This window comes from Haliotis asinina, chromosome 1 (assembly GCF_037392515.1).
Source record: "Haliotis asinina isolate JCU_RB_2024 chromosome 1, JCU_Hal_asi_v2, whole genome shotgun sequence".
Taxonomy (NCBI): domain Eukaryota; kingdom Metazoa; phylum Mollusca; class Gastropoda; order Lepetellida; family Haliotidae; genus Haliotis; species Haliotis asinina.
In genome coordinates, this window is record NC_090280.1 from 93,484,583 (window position 1) to 93,505,042 (window position 20,460).

Consider the following 20,460-nt stretch of genomic DNA (forward strand, 5'->3'; position numbering starts at 1 on the left):
AGATTACTCTATGCGAATATTGATTTAGCTAAAATGCACACATGGCCTTTTAGTCGCATACAGTTTTAAAAGGCAGTTTGTTCCTCATATCGGACACATGTTTATAATGCAGGTGTGAATACACATAATGTTTTAGGGCCTTCAAGTCGGATACACTTTAATACTGCAGGTAGGGCCTTCAAGTCGGATACACTTTAATACTGCAGGTAGGGCCTTCAAGTCGGATACACTTTAATAATGCAGGTAGGGTCTTCAAGACGGATACACTTTAATAATGCAGGTAGGATCTTCAAGACGGATACACTTTAATAATATTTAATGCCGGTAGGATCTTCAAGACGGATACACTTTAATAATGCAGGTAGGGTCTTCAAGACGGATACACTTTAATAATGCAGGTAGGGTCTTCAAGTCGGATCCAACTGAATAATGGTAGGGTCTTCAACTAGAATAGAATTTAACAATGCAGATAAGCCTGCAAGTTAAATACAATAATCGAATACAATTTTATAATGCAGGTAGAGCTTTCAAATCGACGCACTTTCATAGTGTAGGTTGTGTTTTCAAGTCTAAACAAAGTGATAATGCAGGTAGTGCTTTCAAGTCGAATTTAATTTAAGTATAATTTAATGATGCCACTAGGAAATAATAGTCGAAGGCAGGGGTGTGTGCATGTGTGCGTGCATGCGTGTGTGATATATGCTGCATGTATACAAGTTAGATGTGGCACTGTCCTCTTTGGATCTCTTTTCTGCACGTGTCCTCTGATCCTCCATCACACACCGCTGATTGTGATTATACTGTTGTAAGGTTATATTCTAACTCGCCCAGTCTGTACAAACTACATACCACCAGCCAAAACCTTGCTTCCTTCGAGACCCACTTGTAGACAAACATCAGTCCACACATGACACACAACACACACAGTTAATTAAAATGTAATCAGAGGGGAATTTATCATTACGTTACTTATAAACATCTTACGAGAGGAATTCCTCACTCGTGCATTTTTGTCTGGTGTGCTGTCAGAGTGAATCAATGACGCCATGTTCTTGCAGTTACTCCACCTCCCCCCACCCCCTCATTATCAGCAGGGACAGGGAGGGAAGGTTACCCCCTGTCTCTTTTCATCATGTCACAGTTCCCCAGATGGAATGGAAAAAACGGTATAGATATATGGTTGACTAGAGTTTGGGTACTGTTATAAGCACACGCAACCGTGAATGAGTGTACATTTGTTTCCATGATGTGGCACATACTGAGAACGTACTACCGCCGCCCGGAGCCAAGGATCAGCTTCCACTCTCGGTAAGGACTCTCAAGATTTCTTCATCGGGATCACGTTTCTCCCTACCGCTTTCTATTTGTCACGTGATCTTCCAAGAAGTTGTGTGCGGAGTTATTCCCAGTGTGTAGACGCCAGAGCCAAGCTGTCTGTAATCGTTATATCGGTGATAGCGGAGGTGAGGCGATATTGACCAGGAGGGTCAGACGAACGCCGGACAGCCTGGCTAGAGATTCAGGTCAATAACACTGTCTCCCTGGGAGGCAGGTGTGGGTTGAGTGCGCGAGGGTGGGGAGGACTTGTAGAGAACGGAGCTGGGCATCCCGACATTGTGAGGTACACGGAAGTGAGGAAAGTTCCACACACAGGTGGTGAGGTCTGTGTCGGCACGGTATGCTTGACTGGGATAACTTGAAATAAGGTATTCATTCCTCGCTTGTAAACTCTTGGACTCGGGGATCGCCTGGCGAGTGATATTGAGCAGGTAGTTGTATAGAATGGCGATATTCCCTGTTGTCGTTATGCGATGCTAGCTCACTACACAACTCACTACTCGTTAGGTGGATTATTGGACAAGGAGAGCTGTGATCAAATACCCATCCACAGGTGTTTCAGCTAGTTTCTTCACGGGACTAGTTTCCCCCTCGGGATGTTTTTATTTGGAGATTACACGAGGCGTGACACTACCGTGACGGATTATATTCTGTGACAGTTCTGTGACGTCAGTTTTTAAGGATACCGTCGACGATGTCGTACGTCCAAGTGCAGCCGCGATGCTATGGTGGACAGGACTGGATTCTTCCTCACAAAGTCCTGATAGCCATTCTGTCTCTGTCTCTCATCCTGCTGATTCTGGGAATCATCCTGCTGGCTGTGTATGTATGACATTCTCCTGTACCTCGAAATTAATGTGTTAATGTACTAGACCCGTCAATGTCCCCAGGTAGAGTAGGCCGTCAGCAACCCATGCTTGCCATAAAAGGCGACTATGCTTGTCGTAAGAGGCGACCAGCGGGATCGGGTGGTCAGCCTCGCTGACTTGGTTGACATACGTCATCGGTTCCCAGTTGCGCAGATCGATGCTCATGTTGTTGATCACTGGATTGTCTGGTCCAGACTCGATTATTTACAGACCGCCGCCATATGGCTGGGATATTGCTTAGTGCGACGTAAAACTAAACTCACTCACTCTAAATGTATTACACTACCGGGCAAAGGAAGTATACACTTCAAAACTGACTACCAAATGCAAACGGTATGAAAACGTTACGAGGCTGTAAGTAGTGCAGTTAGAGCCTTCAACACAGACTTTACGTCAAAAAGAGCTAAGAGCCAATTTGTATGCATTTCATATACAGTCACCGTCAAAATATGAATATTTTTCTTGTGTTTGTATGTTTGTGTCAAGGCAGTGTATGTCTCAAACCAGTACTCGCCTCAAACCAGTACTCACCATTCTCAATCACGGGTCAGGGCCTGAGTACATAGCTTCTTTGCCCCTACCATGAATAATGCCACTCTAATTAGGTCATGCTGCTCAGGACACATTGACAAGCGTTATGTGCGTTTTATTGACACCATGTTGTCAATATAACGCATGTATGTGTCACACCAGCTCTATAAATGACGTTCGGTTGAAAAACTGCCAGGCTTCTAAAGACCCTATGCTATCTCCCTAGACATATAGACATGATGGCCATGTATTGTGTTGGTTGTCGACTCACTCTCATATGGAATTCAATTAAGTACTCATATACAATGTGTGTTTCTACAATGTAGCCCCTTTCATGCGGACGGTACTGTTCAAAGTGAAATCCATCGGACTAATTAATGTCAAGATTAACTAGCTAAATCATGTGTAGACATTGCTTATAGTACTGTCATCTAAAAGGTAGATTTCCGATTAAGCGATGTCCGTACGAGCGAGGTTCGTGTTAAAGGTGTCCGTTCTAGCGAGTTTTCACTGTTTTTGAAACAAATATTCAGTTTGATCGCAGTTAATGCTTCAAAATGCGTCATTATTAAAGTTACGTGCAGTTTAGTCTAGACTAATGTTAATTAGCACCAATTAGAAGCAAGGGCGTGGTCGGGTGGATAAGTGTTCTATGAAATCGCGTTTGACTCCAACATTGTTAATAGAGACATTTTTCACTGCTTTTCAATTTTGATTTGTTTTATTTGTGATTTTAGCTTACTTTTAAAACAAAACACCCAAATAAAGAAACCACAGGTCAGGGCAGAAAAGGCCTTCATCAAACATCACCATGAAAGACGACTAACGGGATCCGCTGGTCAGGCTTGCTGACTTGGTTGACATATGCCATCGGTTCCCAATTGCGCAGATCGAAGCTCATGTTGTTGATCACTGGATTGTTTGTCTCAATTACACAAAATACTGCTCGGTTGTATCTATGAGACTGTAGTGAAGCTGAGTTGCGAAACGTGAGAACGTTTTCACCATCAGCAGCCTCGCCGCTTACATAGTGCACGGAGTGTCTTTGTACATAGTGCATGGAGTGTCTTTATAGTGAGGTGATATAAGCAAGGGACGGTTATCACATGTTCTCCTCGACATTACACTTACGGTGGATTGATTACACCTGTAATTACATCCAGCACGTGCAGTTTCAGGTATGCACATCTCATTTCTTACGCTGACATTTGAGAAGCACCCACGGAAAACGTTAGATTTATTCTATTTATATCACTTCCTAGTATTCGAGGAAATAGCGTTTAACATAATACTTAAAGGTCACATGCAACCAAAAAATCAAACATAATTAAAACACATTTCTCACTTATTCATGACATATAATATACATTGCTGCTTTTAAAAAAAACAAATAACATAATTATAAGCGTACAATCGCGATTCAAAAGTGCGATATTTTGCACTTTGGCTTACTTCCCCCGAAACGAAGCCCTCGGGAGACCGAACCCAGTCATAGCGGGTGGATCTGCACTCAAGTGTAACGACGGCTTCCGATTGGCTGTTTCATTTGCCGATACATATGCTGAGGGTTCGTTGTGTGTACAGAAAGATGATCTGTTTGATGGGCATTTTAGAAGTATAGCAAGTCACAAGAAAGTAAGATTCTTTATGGATAACAACTTCTTATTGTGTATTTGATGCGTCGTTTCAGTATGGATTCATATACTGTTGTCAAACAAAATCATATACACGAAAAGAAGTCGTTAGCCATGAAGAATGTATATAGAGATGTTGGGTTTGGAAAATACATGTTCTCTGAATTTGCGCTCGATCAAATAAAAAATCATGTCAGTAGAGATGGTAAACTACTGCGTGGCTGGAATCTGTCATTCGTCCAAGTACAAAGCAGGACTTGAAACTGACAAGAGTTTGCACCAGTTTCCGTCAGATCCAGTCATCCGAAAAAAATGAATGTAGTTTGTTTGCAACCCACAGACATAAAAACATGTCATGTGTATCACACGAGCCTAATTACATAATGTGGCAGACACGGGACTCGGGTGCAGGTAAATCAACTTATTTTCTTTATGTCGTATAGTCTGATAGGTGTTAAGTTCAAATTGCACGTGGTCAATGATTGAAGCTGTGTATTGCATGTTGTCTTTAGCAGACAGGCAGGCAGACATATAGGTGTGAATAAACCAGACACTGAGCTTTCTCTGTGACAGAGACTGTTTACTACAATCAACAAGTTGTTTTACGTAACGAGTAGATTATTTACTTGTTTGTGTACACAACCAAGATTAGACTACTGCTCACGACCTCAGACGCTGGGCATGCATACTGTTTCAAGCTCCTCGAACCTATTCACTGCGCATGCGTTATGGAGGCAGCGCAGCACAGCTGTTGAAACCAGTTTTCCCCCCAGCGCTGGGGGGAATTTAGTGAAACGTTTGAACTCCGATTTCGCGGGCTTTTCTTTCATCGCTTTTTTTTCAACTTTATAGGTTGAATTGGCATTTTTTATGATTTGTTTCGGTAAGTGCATACCGAAAGGTACCAGAATCTGCAAAGTTGTGTTTTACGTTGCATGTGACCTTTAAGATATTTCGCTCATATGACGACGAACATGCCCGTATATGTCTGGCTGGTTGTATGAAGCTGGTTTATAGTGCCAGTTCACTGAGATACCATGCCGCAGTTAAACACAATTACCCAGTCCAGACTCATTACACTGATTTCGAGCCAACAATGCTTGTTTTAACCATTAAAGCCAGACAGGGACCAACAAACCATATTTTGACGTCTTTTGGTATGACGCGGCCGGGGATTCAACCCGCGACCTTCTGCTTTCCGGGTTGACGCTCTAACCACTACACCACGGGGGAGGTCTCCTGGTATACAAACATATCCAAGAAAGCCCATTCGTTAATCCGGTAATACGGAAATCCTGACGGTATAAAACGAATCCATAATCTGTATAACTGGGGTTTGTGGTGTAATCATGGTGTAATGGTACTCCGGACTGAACTGAAGGTAGTCCGTATTAACAAGTGTCCACACTGAGAGTCACAACACAGCCGTCCTGTAAACTGGGTTTCCGGCTTAACGGGCCCCGCATTTACATGATCTCACTGCTTTAACCTGTCACGCAAAAGTAAGTAAAGTATTCAAAACTGGATATGAGAAAAAATACGCGTTTTGAACCTTTACCACCGGAAACAAGAGTCACCAATAAATTGTCAACTAGACTTGCACACGTAAATATTGATAGTTTACATGATAATTTACACAGAAAATAGATAACAGACTGGTGTCCTTACTATTCCCTTATCTAAACTTGCCTCTTTAAATGACAGAAGTACTATACATCCATGGGCTCGGCATTCAGCACGTCCTTGGAGTAACGCTAACTGCCAACTTAAGGCTCAAAATACATCTTTCATGTCCGCATTGAATATATCGCCATCTTAAAACTTTTTTTTTTCATCGTCAGTTACCATCAAACACAAGTGTATACATTTGCCGGCTGTAAATTATCAATGTGTACTGTAAAATAGATAGAGATCAGGAAAACACAACTGCTGGAGGATGTCGTGATTCTCCGTCCTAAGACATAAAATCTACCTAGACTAAAGTTAAGTCTCTGAATGTATATAGTTTTGATAGAATCAGATGATTCGTTTCAAAGTGAAAACTAGACCCAGAGAGACGGGAGATTCAGAAATTGAAGACATCCAGACTTGCGTCATTTAGGACTTTGACACTGCAGGGGGGGCGAGGCAGTAGGGAACAAATGTGGTTCAGGGACTGTGAGACAGACTATAAGTCCACTATATGGCTTTCAATGCTGTGATTGTAATAGAATCTCATAGCTATCATCAGAGAACCACCATAAACCTCCACGAACCAAAACAACCTCTGACCTTGAGAAAAGACATCATTTTCTTTCAAGTCCTCTGTTGATAGAAACGGACAACCCGAAGCAATGAATTGGAAATATATTCAAATGAAACGGGCAATGAAAGGCGGCGAGAAATAAGGTCACGTTGGACAATGAAAGTTTCACCCTTGCGTGGTATGTCGTGTGTGTATGCATGACTCAGGCAAGGCACACTAAACATTTGCCTTGTATTGTCGGTACTGAATACACAAAACCTTCAAACGAAATTATATGTGAATACAGTCACGTTTCATTGAAATATGTATTATGGTAAGGTGAATATATCGATGTTGTTAGGTCAGAACACGTAGGAGTTCTTTACGTGTGATCTGATGGAGAAGGAGACGAATATTAGGGCGTTGTAAATGCGATAGTGTGTTGGATTATTTCAGAGTTGATCATCATAATATTGCGAACAGATCCTGCTTGGTGACCTCATGGCCTCATGGCCATATTTATTTAGACACTGCAATATGGTGGCGGTAAACATCGTTTAGAGTGAATTAGTGGGTCTTCAGTCGCATCGGTATTGTGTCAGCCATTGACGATGACAGTCTGCGCACATACGCATTTTGCGTACTAAGGTTAAATGCGCTCATCAAAGTGCATATTTATCCATTACAATTTTTTAACAAACAGAAAAAATAACGGGAGCAGTTTTTCATACTCAGTTAATGATACGGGTCAATTTCCCTCAGGTAGTTCCCAATGAGATACCCCCTCACGAGGGAGATCCTTTGGAAGTCTCCGTGGACCCTTTAGAGGAAGTTCGGGACTTGAATGTAGCAAACAGTTTATGCTTATTGTAAAAGAGGGAACATAAAGACACCATTTTCATTTTTCTTTTCATTTTTTTTCTGCAGTACTTTTGTTTGGCGTTATGTATGGAGCAGTAAACAAGTTTCTTGTCAGTTTTCCTGTGCTAAGTCGTAAAAGAGGAACGCTATACTTCTTGTTTTGTTTCCTTTCACATTTCAATTGCTGAATTCGACGGATGTGAAAAACAGGCTGCAGTAGCCGCCTGGCCTAGCGAGCATGTTACGAATTCGTGAACACACGCTAAGTCCACACAACGTTTTCACACGCTAAGTTCACAAAAACGTAGGTGAGCGTGAATACTCCGTCAGTACTGTGGAAGTCATCACTGTGTATTTGTGTCACCTGCAAGGTGAAAGTCTCTAGTCTCTGAAATAATTATATGAAGTATTGAATGCGTTTAGTTTTACGCCGCAGTAAGCAGTTTTCCAGTAATATCACGATCCGGACACCAGGAATGGGCTTCATACATTGTATGTGGTGAATGACTGGTCAGCGTGATGCTTAGAGTTTCATGTGTAGATAATGCATAGCCACCATCTACAAACTGGTAAATCTATTTTTCAGTATTGAGAATATTCTTTGGGTGGCTGTTATTTGTACAATACAATTCGAATATTACCATGATCCTCTTTGTCGAACTAGAAATGACGGTCATACGTTTGTTCGAGTCCCAGATACGACAAGTTCTGTGTCTTCTGTTGCAACGCGGCGAAATATAAAAATACTGTTTGAAGTCGACTCACCTGCTTTGAGAGAAACAGTTTTCAGATGGCTACTGTAGTGCCCTTCCCTCGTCATACAGAAAGTATATTTATAACCGTTTACTCGTTTCTGTCAGATTATTTTGAAGTGTTGAAGCAAGTCGTACAGTAAATTAATCAACAGTCCTAGTGTAAGTAGTTAAGTGTACGGCTATAACTCTGTCGTCGGCGGAAACGTTGTGCCAGCTGTTCACGTTACGCCACCACTAAACATCCTGCGAAGCAACACGAACATCTAACTAACCGTTAATCCATCCACGATCGCTATCTCAGCAGCAGTATCTCTGGAAGTTCCTTATACTGAGATGAAAGCTCACACAAATCTCTAAAAGTTACTTCACAAGTCTAAGCTTTGATTTATTCTATATTCCAACTTAGATATCTAATACGTGGTTGACTCCCACCCACGTGTGTTAATCACCCATACATTCCGAATATCATCTAAATCTCACCCCACAAAGTGTAATAAGCCAGTGGAATCCATGTTAAGTTGATATCATCTGAATCTTGTCCCATTCTCAGTCGACGTGTTATACCTCCATGTCCAATGCATGATAATTCATACCCAATGCTCTGCCCCTAATTATACTTGATGCCCATTGTTCTCCCCCTTTTGTCATAGTCCATGCTCATCCCCTCTCAGCAGCCCCCTAAACGCTCTGTGATCAATCAACGTGAAATTCAAGCAAATCATAAATAAATTGTTTATAGATAAGTCACGGGACGGGAGAACAACCGCTGGCCTCAGGGCCGGCGTCATCCCTGGCGGGATAATGAGCGGGACATCACAATATAAGAAATTCTAGGTAAGGAGGTTGTTCTGAAGAATCAGGACCACTTGCTGGTTCATGGTGCTGTTTCAACAATTACGGCACTGGATCCGCTTTGATCTGAGAACACAGACAGGTTTACAATGTTGCCTCCTGCGTCTAGTCTATAGTATCAGGTAATGATGTACAGAACTATATATTTTATTGTTTTTTTCTATACGGAAAAGGTTGTTTCTGTTCCTCTTCCACGAAGATGAAACCATGGAAACAGGTTGCGGGAACATTTTTAGAAAATGTCAGCATTGTGGGTTGTGATGCGGTGACCTTCGTTTTCCTTTAGTACATTTTCAAAAGATCACAGACACCTGCTTACATCGCAAACCTGTCAGGGGCGTTAGGGTATCCAGGTGTTTAGAGAGTTCGCTCGTCATGCCAAAGATCGGGTTCGAATCCTGCATCTGCACAATGCGTGAAGCCCATTTCTGGTGTCCCATCCTGCAGCATTGCTGGAATATTGCTAAAAGTGGCATAAAATCATACGCACTTACAAACTTGACAAACTTGTCACAGAGTAACACTGTCTCAGCTAATTGACGTTTTTGTTCTTGAACCTGATTCACATCATGTGATGTCTGCAACAAAAGATTTCACAATTACGAAATTCTTACCGTGTGCGGCTGAAAAAAGAAAGCTGAAAGTCGGTACCAAATGCCGTGTACCTGACATAACGTCTCAACACGATGACGATGGCTTCGGGGAGGTTGTGGAGGAGACCCAGCATGCACTTCACCTAAGTTTCCATGTCCGATAACTCTGTAAGTGGAGGGGAGTAATTACATTAAGGTTTTACCATGTGGATAACACTACTAGCTCAGAACTCACGTATACTTTCAGTCACAGGCAGAGTTTGAAATTAACATCGGTCCCTGCACCGGAAGTCGACTGAAAAGCACTCGGACCCAGCTTTTGTTCCATGACAACGTGATCATCCCCGATAACTACGAGTATTATTGTTCAGAAAATATTGAGTGATTTTTAGTTTAAATTTCTAAATGAAACTATTCAAGTCAGTTTATTAGTTGTCAGTTTTTGTTTGCTTGGAATTACCTATGCTGTTGATAAACATAGGGCCTATATTTCTTATCAGAACCCATAACCTTGTATGTTTCTGGGACTGTAGAGCGGGCAGGTTTTCAAGGTTAAGGGCAAACACTGGTCAGAAGGCGCCATACTATGTTATTGCAGTGGGTGCGGTAACCGAGAGACGATAGCGTCCACTCACCCGAAGGGCTGGACTCGCGGGGGACTGAAAGTTTTTTGGGACATAATAGTTTTGACATTGCTTCACACTTGTTACGAGCACTCTATGATTATCTCTAAATGCGCATATTTTCCAGTGTATAGTGTAAGGCAGCATTAGAAACGACGTTTTCTTTCAGGGACCACCTACACACAGTGATCTTAGACGTTCGTAACTCGCATCCAGTCAGTTACTTAGGACGGTCGTAGCTGCGTGACCGCTTTGTGCAAGACTTCAGTCGATCCAGGATGAATAGCGATGAGACTGAGCCGCCTACACAAAGCGATCTTAGAGCCAAGACATTCGTAACTCGGATTCAAACACTTAGTAGCAGTACTGAGGACTGAGTAGGACTGCGACCGCTTTGTGTAGATTGGTGGAGGATGAATACGGACCAGCCTGCTTTATCGAGCCATGGTATCGTGCCACCAAGTCCGCGTATAAACCACCATTAGACCCTCCTCTGAAGCATATTTAATATGCATATTTTGACTAATGATATCATTATCCTTAGTCTGAATTATGCAATGCGAAGGTCGGGAAGTCAGTGATATCCGATACTCAACATATCAGAAAAACGCATGGTAAAATAAGCAAAGGCAGAAGATGTAAATACTGCTGGCATCATCGTTTACGTAGTGTTCTATGCTATCAAAGAGTGTTTATTCCTAGGGACCTAAAAGACGCGACACCGGAATGTGACCCCAGATGACCTTCTGGCTTGATGCCAAGTGAACCCAATAGCTCGACGAAGATGCTGACGCGTCCTACATAACGTTGCCGATGTAGTAGAAGCTGTAAGTGTAGTTGACGTTGTAGATCTAATTGATACAGGTATGTACTTTGTTTATCGCCACCTGAAACAGTTGGGTCCAGGAGAAAAGTATATATACAAAGGAAGTGCTGATGTTCTTTAGTGCCATGGCTTGAAGGCCATATGTCTTCGCAAGTAGCTCAATGCGGAGGAACTAGTAACACGTACAACAGAACATGCATTTTGGTGCCATGTTTCATGGGGAATCTGGGCCATATTTCTTTGTAAGTAGCTGAATGTTGAGGAAGTAGGAATCTACACACCAGACCATGTACTTTGGTGCCGAGTTACTCAGGAATCTTAGACCATATGTCTTTGCAAGGAGATGAATTGGCCACAAGTTGGTCTTAACCGTTTTCGCCACTATGCCGCCATCAAAACTAAAGCTGCCTGTTCCCCGTCTTATTCAGCTCAGTCTTAAATTAAATCCATCAATACAATGTGTTGAGTTGTGATTAAGGTAACAACTTAATTACATTATATCAACAAGCAGTGTCTTTAGTAAGAAAATGGCTATCTAAGGTTTAATTAAAACCTTCGTGATAGGACTGAGGCGGTGGGGTAGCCCAGTGGTTAAAGCGTTCGCTCGTTACGCCGAAAACCCGATTTCGATTCATCATGGGCACAATGTGTGAAGCCCATTTCCGGTGTGCCCCTCAGTAAAAAAACATTCCTAAAAGCGGCGTAAAACAATACTCGCCCACTCTTGATAGGTTTGTTTGGATTAACACAACAATGTGCTGAGGTGTGATTAAGATATGTCCGGCAGTTGTCCGGCGTGCAGATAGCCTAGACCCCCCAGTTGCGTAGACCGATGCTAATAATGTTAATCATCGGATTGTGTGGCCAACGCTAGGTTATTTACAGACAGCCGTCAGGAAGACGGAATGATACTGAGTGCGGCTTAAAACAGCAAACACATAATTATACTTTTAATAGAAACATAACTCAGTTTTCATTTAAAAAGAGCCCTAATGAACTCCGCTATTCAGCCTGTACCTGATGAAATCTAGACTTGTTCGCTTAAGGCTTTCGCATTTCGCATGGACAGGAAGGTGCGGTGCGGTGCGGTGCGGTGATCGCGCTATCAGAGGCAGGTAAAAACGTTGCAGATATCCTTGAAAGTGTTTGTACAGGTGATGCCCTGGGAAGATTACCAATTACATCAGTGACATACTACAGAAAGCCACACAGGCTCCTCGTAATGATTAAGTAATGGCATATGTTGTGAAGCAGTGGTGCTGGAGGCATGAAAACTGTGTTCCTCCCATGATTGCTAAAAATCCCAAAGAACGCACGTTTCTGTCTTGTCATTCTTGACATTTGTGATAACTCCTGACATTCTATGTTTGTTTGTAACGTGATTCAGTCATACATAGAAGAGTTTCTAAGTGTACCTGGTGATGTTATGACCTATAGCGTAATTCAGCCATGAATACAATAGTTCTACATGCACCTGGTGACGTCATGACGTGATTCAGTCATAAATATAAGAGTTTCTGCGTGCCCCTGGTGACGTAATGACCTATCGCGTAAATCAGTCAAGAATGCAAGAGTTTCTACATACATTTGTAGACGCTGTAATTTATAATGTGATTCAGACATAAATACAAGCATTTCTACATGCATCTGATGACGTTATCACGTGATTCATTCATAAGTATAAGAGTTTCTACGTGCCCCTGGTGACGTTATGACCTATCACGTGATTCAGTCATAAATATAAGAGTTTCTACGTGCCCCTGGTGACGTTATGACCTATCGCGTAAATCAGTCATGAATGCAAGAGTTTCTACATACATTTGTAGACGCTGTAATTTATAATGTGATTCAGACATAAATACAAGCCTTTCTACATGCATCTGATGACGTTATCACACGATTCATTCATAAGTATAAGAGTTTCTACGTGCCCCTGGTGACGTTATGACCTATCACGTGATTCAGTCATAAATATAAGAGTTTCTACGTGCCCCTGGTGACGTTATGACCTATCACGTGATTCAGTCATAAATATAAGAGTTTCTACGTGCCCCTGGTGACGTTATGACCTATCGCGTAAATCAGTCATGAATGCAAGAGTTTCTACATACATTTGTAGACGCTGTAATTTATAATGTGATTCAGACATAAATACAAGCCTTTCTACATGCATCTGATGACGTTATCACACGATTCATTCATAAGTATAAGAGTTTCTACGTGCCCCTGGTGACGTTATGACCTATCACGTGATTCAGTCATAAATATAAGAGTTTCTACGTGCCCCTGGTGACGTTATGACCTATCACGTGATTCAGTCATAAATATAAGAGTTTCTACGTGCCCCTGGTGACGTTATGACCTATCGCGTAAATCAGTCATGAATGCAAGAGTTTCTACATACATTTGTAGACGCTGTAATTTATAATGTGATTCAGACATAAATACAAGCCTTTCTACATGCATCTGATGACGTTATCACACGATTCATTCATAAGTATAAGAGTTTCTACGTGCCCCTGGTGACGTTATGACCTATCACGTGATTCAGTCATAAATATAAGAGTTTCTACGTGCCCCTGGTGACGTTATGACCTATCACGTGATTCAGTCATAAATATAAGAGTTTCTACGTGCCCCTGGTGACGTTATGACCTATCGCGTAAATCAGTCATGAATGCAAGAGTTTCTACATACATTTGTAGACGCTGTAATTTATAATGTGATTCAGACATAAATACAAGCCTTTCTACATGCATCTGATGACGTTATCACGTGATTCAGTCATAAATACAAGTATTTCTACGAACACCAGGTGACGTTATTGCGTGACTCAGTCATGAATGCACGAGATTCTACGTGCCCCTGGTGACGTTACAAAGCGATTCAGTCATGAATAGAAGAGTTTATACATGCACTTTGTGACATAATAATGTGAATCATAATATCATAAATACAAGTGTTCCCACATGCCTCAGTAGTTTACTCATCGAAAAGCATCTTCAACGATACGTAGATAAATACGAAGGTCTTCACACAGGTCTCACAGTGAGTCTCTCTAATAGGCTTCACACAGTTATCAAAAGGAGTTTGCGCCGGTTTTACAATGGATTACAGATAGGCTGCGTGTCACAATATTATAACACTTTGTCTCACACCGGTTTCAAACGGGTTCCACGCTGGATCTCCAATCAGTGAAGCAACTGCTTGAAGGTATTTCTATCCATGGGTGCGAGATTGCATGGAGTCATCGACAAAAACGTCTTCACTAACAGGTGTTCGTAAGTCATATCTGTTAATTATAGGCACTAGGAAGGAGGGAAAATAGTTGTTCTGACTCATTTTTTAGCCTGTGAAATACGACAGAGACTTATAAGAGTGATTCAGAGATTCTTAGATTCCCAATGAGATTATTTTTGGTAAAAGGCAAGAACGCGTGACCTTCAACGAAAATAGATCTTAACCAAAACATCAAGAGGTGGTATTGTTGTTCTCTGAAGTGGAATGTTATTGCAGGAATAGGTGTTATAAAGAAATTGGTTAGGATTAGTTAAGTAGCTAAACGTGATGACACCAAACAATGATGTGGAACTCGTACCTCCACCACTCATGGACGGATCCAGGAATTTTGAAAGTGGGGTGGGGATTCGCCCTGGATCCGCCAATGCCATCGTATAGGAGTCAGTCATATACGCCCCTTCTGAAATTTGCAATAAATCGTTCTTAATTTTCGTTTGAAACATTATTCCAATAGTGCGAAGACACCTCACCAGAAATTGGCCAAAGCATATTTTGCTTGACTGTGTGGTCAATTCGACTGCAATGGACTCCCATTATGATGAGAGAAATGTGAAAGATCTGCTTACCTATGTGAGCGGGCATCTGATTGTAACTTACCTGTAAGTTGACCTGCACCAGAAATGTGTAGTTTTGTAGAGAGAACAACGAATTGCTTGTTTCTGTATTTGGTGCTATGACATTTTCTGTTTTTAAATGGTGAAAATATATGTTCTCTGAACAAAACTTTTGGAGCCATGGACATGAAAGGGGTAATAAATGCAAACTTGATCTCGTCACTATATGTGATGTAAAGTCCAACTCGACGCAGCGCATAACGTATTCTCAAAATTGTATTTTTGTCTCTCTGGTTATTACCATTGAGAACAAGGATCCACAAGTCGGTGAGCAATATGATTAGCAAGTCCCCCAGTCTCTTCCTATCCACTAGGTCGCCTGTTGGTGTGATCCAATTCAATCCTGAATTCCCAACAGTAACCTTAAATCGGTTTTAGGACGTTATTCTAAAACTGGTTTATCCTTTGTTTTACTCAGTGAACTTTCTAACATCTTACAGCAGATACCATTGTTATAAACACACACATTAAGCAACATGAGTCTACTTCATCGTAGCACAATAAACTTTTATCGCGTGTTATATCACCTCATCTGTGTAATAAATGTCTCTGAAGCACTGTAAACCTCACTAGGAAATCTGCACAGGCGCCTATGTCGCCGGCGATGTTGTGTGAGTAATACCAGTAGCATGTACATCACTATCAGCGTGTTGCCATCACCTTGTGCCATCACTGCACGCCAATCAGAATCTGCATCACCCTTCATGCAACAGCAGGTTCGTCCTTCCCATCACCCAATCTAATCTCCCGTCATGCAGTTCGCCTATCACTCCACTTCTCTGGCCTCACGCCCGACACAGTGCATATCAGGGATACAATTTATAGTTAATCAGTCTTATCACACTCCCACCTGTCGTGAAATAACATTTTTCGAGACCATGTCTTCACCCAGTCTTCACCCAGTCTTCACAACTTTCACCCAGCTTCATGTCTTTCTGCATTGACACGGGACTTCAGTGCGCGATTTCGAGTTGTTTCTCGTGGTCCGGATTCGTGCGCAGTCAGCTCGTCTTGCACTGCATGAAGGCTTAAAGAGCCTGACTGTTTTGCTGGAGGTTTCTTTTTTGTTAGACGTAACACACATTACATCGCAATATCTCTTGAAAGAATTTGATGTACCTACAATGTTTTTCTTAAGATTATGAGTGTATCGTGTCATACGTTTTTGCATTAAATGAGATGCAAAGCAGTAACTCTATCAGCATATACAATGCCTCTTGGTGGTGTGCCAGTTTTAAACTGCGGTATAATATACTTGTATAGGTATCTCCGTAGGGTAACACTTTAGAGACTGGCATTAGTGTGACACACACGCTCGTTCACGCAAGCACACACACACACACACACACACACACACACTAATATACAACACAAACTCACGCGCGCACACACGCACGCACGCACGCACACGCACGCACGCACACACGCACACGCACACACACACACACACACAAGCACGCGGCGTTACCACCCTGGCAACCCGTCGTCACATGTAAATGGTAGAGCATAGTGCAACCAACCGTCAGTAGTCTGAGGTCGACCTTGAAACAAAATTAATATATCCCAGAAATCCCATGCAGTGTAGAATATCAGGAAATATCCAGGAAATGCAGAATGTCCCTGGGCTCCTTTTCATTACATGTTTTCTTAATTATGAACTGTTGTTGTTGTTGTTGTTGTTGTTGTTGTTGTTGTTGTTGTTTTTCTGTGAAATATCCCTGCCGTGTCATACCCAAAGACGTTAAAATGTGGTACTTCTTAGTCAGTATGATGTGTCCGAATAAAGTATTCGTGCTTAAATGCGTTATCGTATCTCAGTGAGCTGGCACTATAAAACCAGCTAAAGTCTTGGTTTGTATAAGAAGCCACACATGCACGTACATGCACGTCGTCAGATGTGCGAGATATTCTTAAGTGCGAAGTTAGACCTCATTTCATGTCACCTCACCTGTACAGGTCATTTCAGAAAAAATGTAAGTCGATTCATGAAAACAACGTGTAAGTAGATAACATGTCCCTTGCTGCGAATTCACTGAACTAAATCCATGCGTGCTGGGTGAATCTTTGAATCAAGTTCATGATGTGTGTAACGGGAACAGCACTTACATAAACGGGATGTGCATGAAAGATAAATCAGCGCAATAAGGCAATATAAATTTAAATCCACACTAAGCGATTGAAGATCTGTGTAAAAAGGCCTGGTCTGGGCACCATGGGAAAATAAAGTGCTCGATCAGTGCCCTACCACCCAGGGCCCTTATTCTCGAAACGTTCGTAGCCCTAAGAATTCTTAACTTTTATCGTAGCCAATGTGTTAAGAATGGATTTAAGAAGTTCGTAGGGCTACGAACGTTTCGAGAATAGCAAGCCAAAATCGTTACACTGAGATTCAGTTTATTCAGGTCGTTTATTGTTCTTTTTGTATTGAATAACTACCATTTTAGCTCAAACAGACCAAACAGATATGACGTGGAAACGTCTTTATTTGTTTACACGACCAGTGCTCTTTGTTTACTTCTCTCACACACATTGTGATGGGCTATACTAGTCTATTTCCCGCTTGACCTGTCAAGGAGATCCATCATGTATTTGTATGTGACAGTTTCGCCATCAGCTGGACCATACATCATTTTCTCCCAGTCATGACCGTTCAAACACAATGACAGATGGAGTCGTTGTTGATTCGCTGACGCCTTCCTTCGTGCTGATTTTCAGACAAGCATGTACACTACTTTACAAAAGATCCTTCCCCTGTTCCGCTAAAAAGTTTCGCTATACGATCGCGATAGAGTTGCGAAAGAGACTCGAAAGTGTCGTGAATGTTACGCGAATATTCCACGAAAATGTTGCTGCTCAAAAATGTTAAGAACAATCTGGCTCTTAGAGTGAGTGAGTGAATTTACTTTACGCCGCCTTTAGCAATAGTCCAGCGATATCATGGCGGGGGACACCAGAAATAGACTTCACACATTGTACCCACTTTAGGAATCGAACCCAGGTCCTCTGCGTGACAAGCAACGCTTCAATAACTAGGCCAGCCCACCGCCCCTGTTTTTAGATATGTTTCTCAGTTCAACATATTCTACTCAAAAGAATTTAAGGGCAATCTAATCTTTTCATAATACTCCGCCTGTCGGTTTAGTATGTAGTATTCAAAAGTAAGGGTCACATTATGATATGGGAGATAAACTGTAGTGATGTGCGAGAATCGTGCTATCTTTGACTTCTTTTGAGTAGCACCTATTACACTGGGAGACTTAAAAACAGTTCATCACACGTATATACATCCTAGAAAAAGTACCACATCTTATCCCTTCTCATCCCTTACATTTCAAACAAGTATTTTTTTGGAAATATGGCCTCGATACCACCGATAGATCTACCTGTTAATAACATAATGTAGTTAAAATAACAAGCGTCTCATATGACAAAAAAATTAACGTTGAACCCATTGAACTATATCAAAACCATGTCTTCATGAATCCCTTCCAAGCAGTGATCAAACCAGGTGTTCGTAAATAGGTAAGCGTAACTAGTCCCGTCACAAACACACGCAAAGGCAAGTCAGTATTGCCACACTCTTCATCATATAGTGACTACAAATCAAAATAGGGAACTGAATGGGACGTATTATTTGCCCCCGATGCGCCAAATTTGGAAGTATTCTATTCGCGTCTACCACAAAGTATTTGACTTTTGGAAAGAAATCTGTTTTCCTTCGCAGAAGCTCACATTTACAAAGTGGCATCCCATGAACAGTAAGCAACTGTTAAGAGGATAGTCCAGAAAAATGCCATTGATTAGGAAAACATGTCAAGGTCGTTGACTTGGTTGAAACATGTAATTGTATCCCAGTTACGGAGATTGATGCTCATGCTGTTGATCACAGGATTGATTGGTCCAGACTCGGTTATTTACAATTCGCCGTCATATAGCTGGAAAATTGCTGAGTACGGCGATAAACAGCAAACCAACAAATCATCACCCCCGACTTCACCTCCATGAAGGCAGTACTGGACATGGGTTGGTTGAATCTTCCACCAATGCCTATGCTAAATGTTGAAGTGAAAAGGAGACCCAGACAAAAGGGATCTTGAACCGTAGGGTATCAAGACCTGTTTTCTTTAAATTTAGTGTAGCAGAAGGGCTAAGCGGTTCAGGGACTGTGAGGCAGACTAACCACCGCCCTCTCCTCAGCAGACAGTCAGGGCATCTCTCAACACGATTCACCCCCCTTGATTGAATTATTCCCTCGATAGTCCCGAACACATGTTACATCCATGAAAGACACACCGTGTTAACTCACGCTGCGGGTAATTGAGAATCTGTAATTTCACTTACTGCATGGTCGACCCATTTCACGACTGATAACATAGCCAATTCGATGGCACCGTGCACATCAGAATCATCGGATGATGTAGGGGAAAGGCAATTACCCAGGTATAAAATGGTTAATGTCATGTAATTGGCATTAATGGCATTGTTAGGTCCGAGTTGGCTTAGTTAATGGCAGACGTGGAATGGATTAGAACGAGAAGCATCCATGACGTCACCTTGAAGCAGGGGTCAAGGTCGTTACACTGCACTTCACTCTGCTTTATTGATGGGATTATAACACAGTTTAATGGTTCATGGTAATGACACATTCATCCCCAGTTCCACATTGTCTATTGAAAATATGTAGTAGCTCGTTTGAACTGAAGTTCACATGTAGTGGCACGCTGGGTCGTGAGTCCTCGCATAGTTAATGCCAGACGTGGAATGGATTAGAACGAGAAGCATCCATGTCGTCACCTTGATGCAGGGGTCAAGGTCGTTACACTGCACTTCAATCTGCTTTATTGACCAGTGAATTGATGTGATTGTCGTTTGGGTCAGTTGTTAGCAACATAATCATCACAATGGGATTATAACACAGTTTAATGGTTCATGGTAATGACACATTCATCCCCAGTTCGGCATTGTCTGAAACACAAAGGTTTATGGTTTGATAAATACAATTCTTTGGGCGTGTGCTGATTTTTCACATAGCTACTGCGTGTGACGAAGAACCGGTCATGTTGTATTCTTGCGTAAAATCATATTTCTTGGCACTTTCGTGTTCAAATTTGTATTACACCCTGTTCAATTTATTCTAATAATATTGTAGAAATTTTACATACATTTAATTTGAATTACCGTTGTTATCTGTATCAGAAAAAAATCGAAACGTTTTACAATAGCGCCGGAGGATATTAACATCTCGTAATTGATAAAAAAATCTTATCTCGCGAGTCATTCATGTCTTTATCATCTCAGATCATGATATTCATTAATTTTAAACAAACAATACCACAGCAGGGTTTCTTGAATATGCGCATTAATATGTGAGGTCATATGTAAGTAATTTGTCAGTGACAACAGGCAACATAGTTCCATCTAAACACGTTAATGTCATTAC

General features: G+C 41.7%; 1 protein-coding gene across 1 annotated transcript in view; it reads left to right on the forward strand.

Annotated features, from left to right (window-relative positions):
• Nucleotides 1-1,389: 1,389 nt before the first annotated feature.
• Nucleotides 1,390-20,460, forward strand: part of LOC137255648 (uncharacterized) — a 29,929-nt gene continuing 10,858 nt past the window's right edge. The window contains exon 1 of the mRNA XM_067793121.1: nt 1,390-2,160. Coding sequence (XP_067649222.1) covers nt 2,033-2,160 — 128 coding nt within the window. The 5' untranslated portion in view covers nt 1,390-2,032. The remainder of the gene's footprint in view (nt 2,161-20,460) is intronic.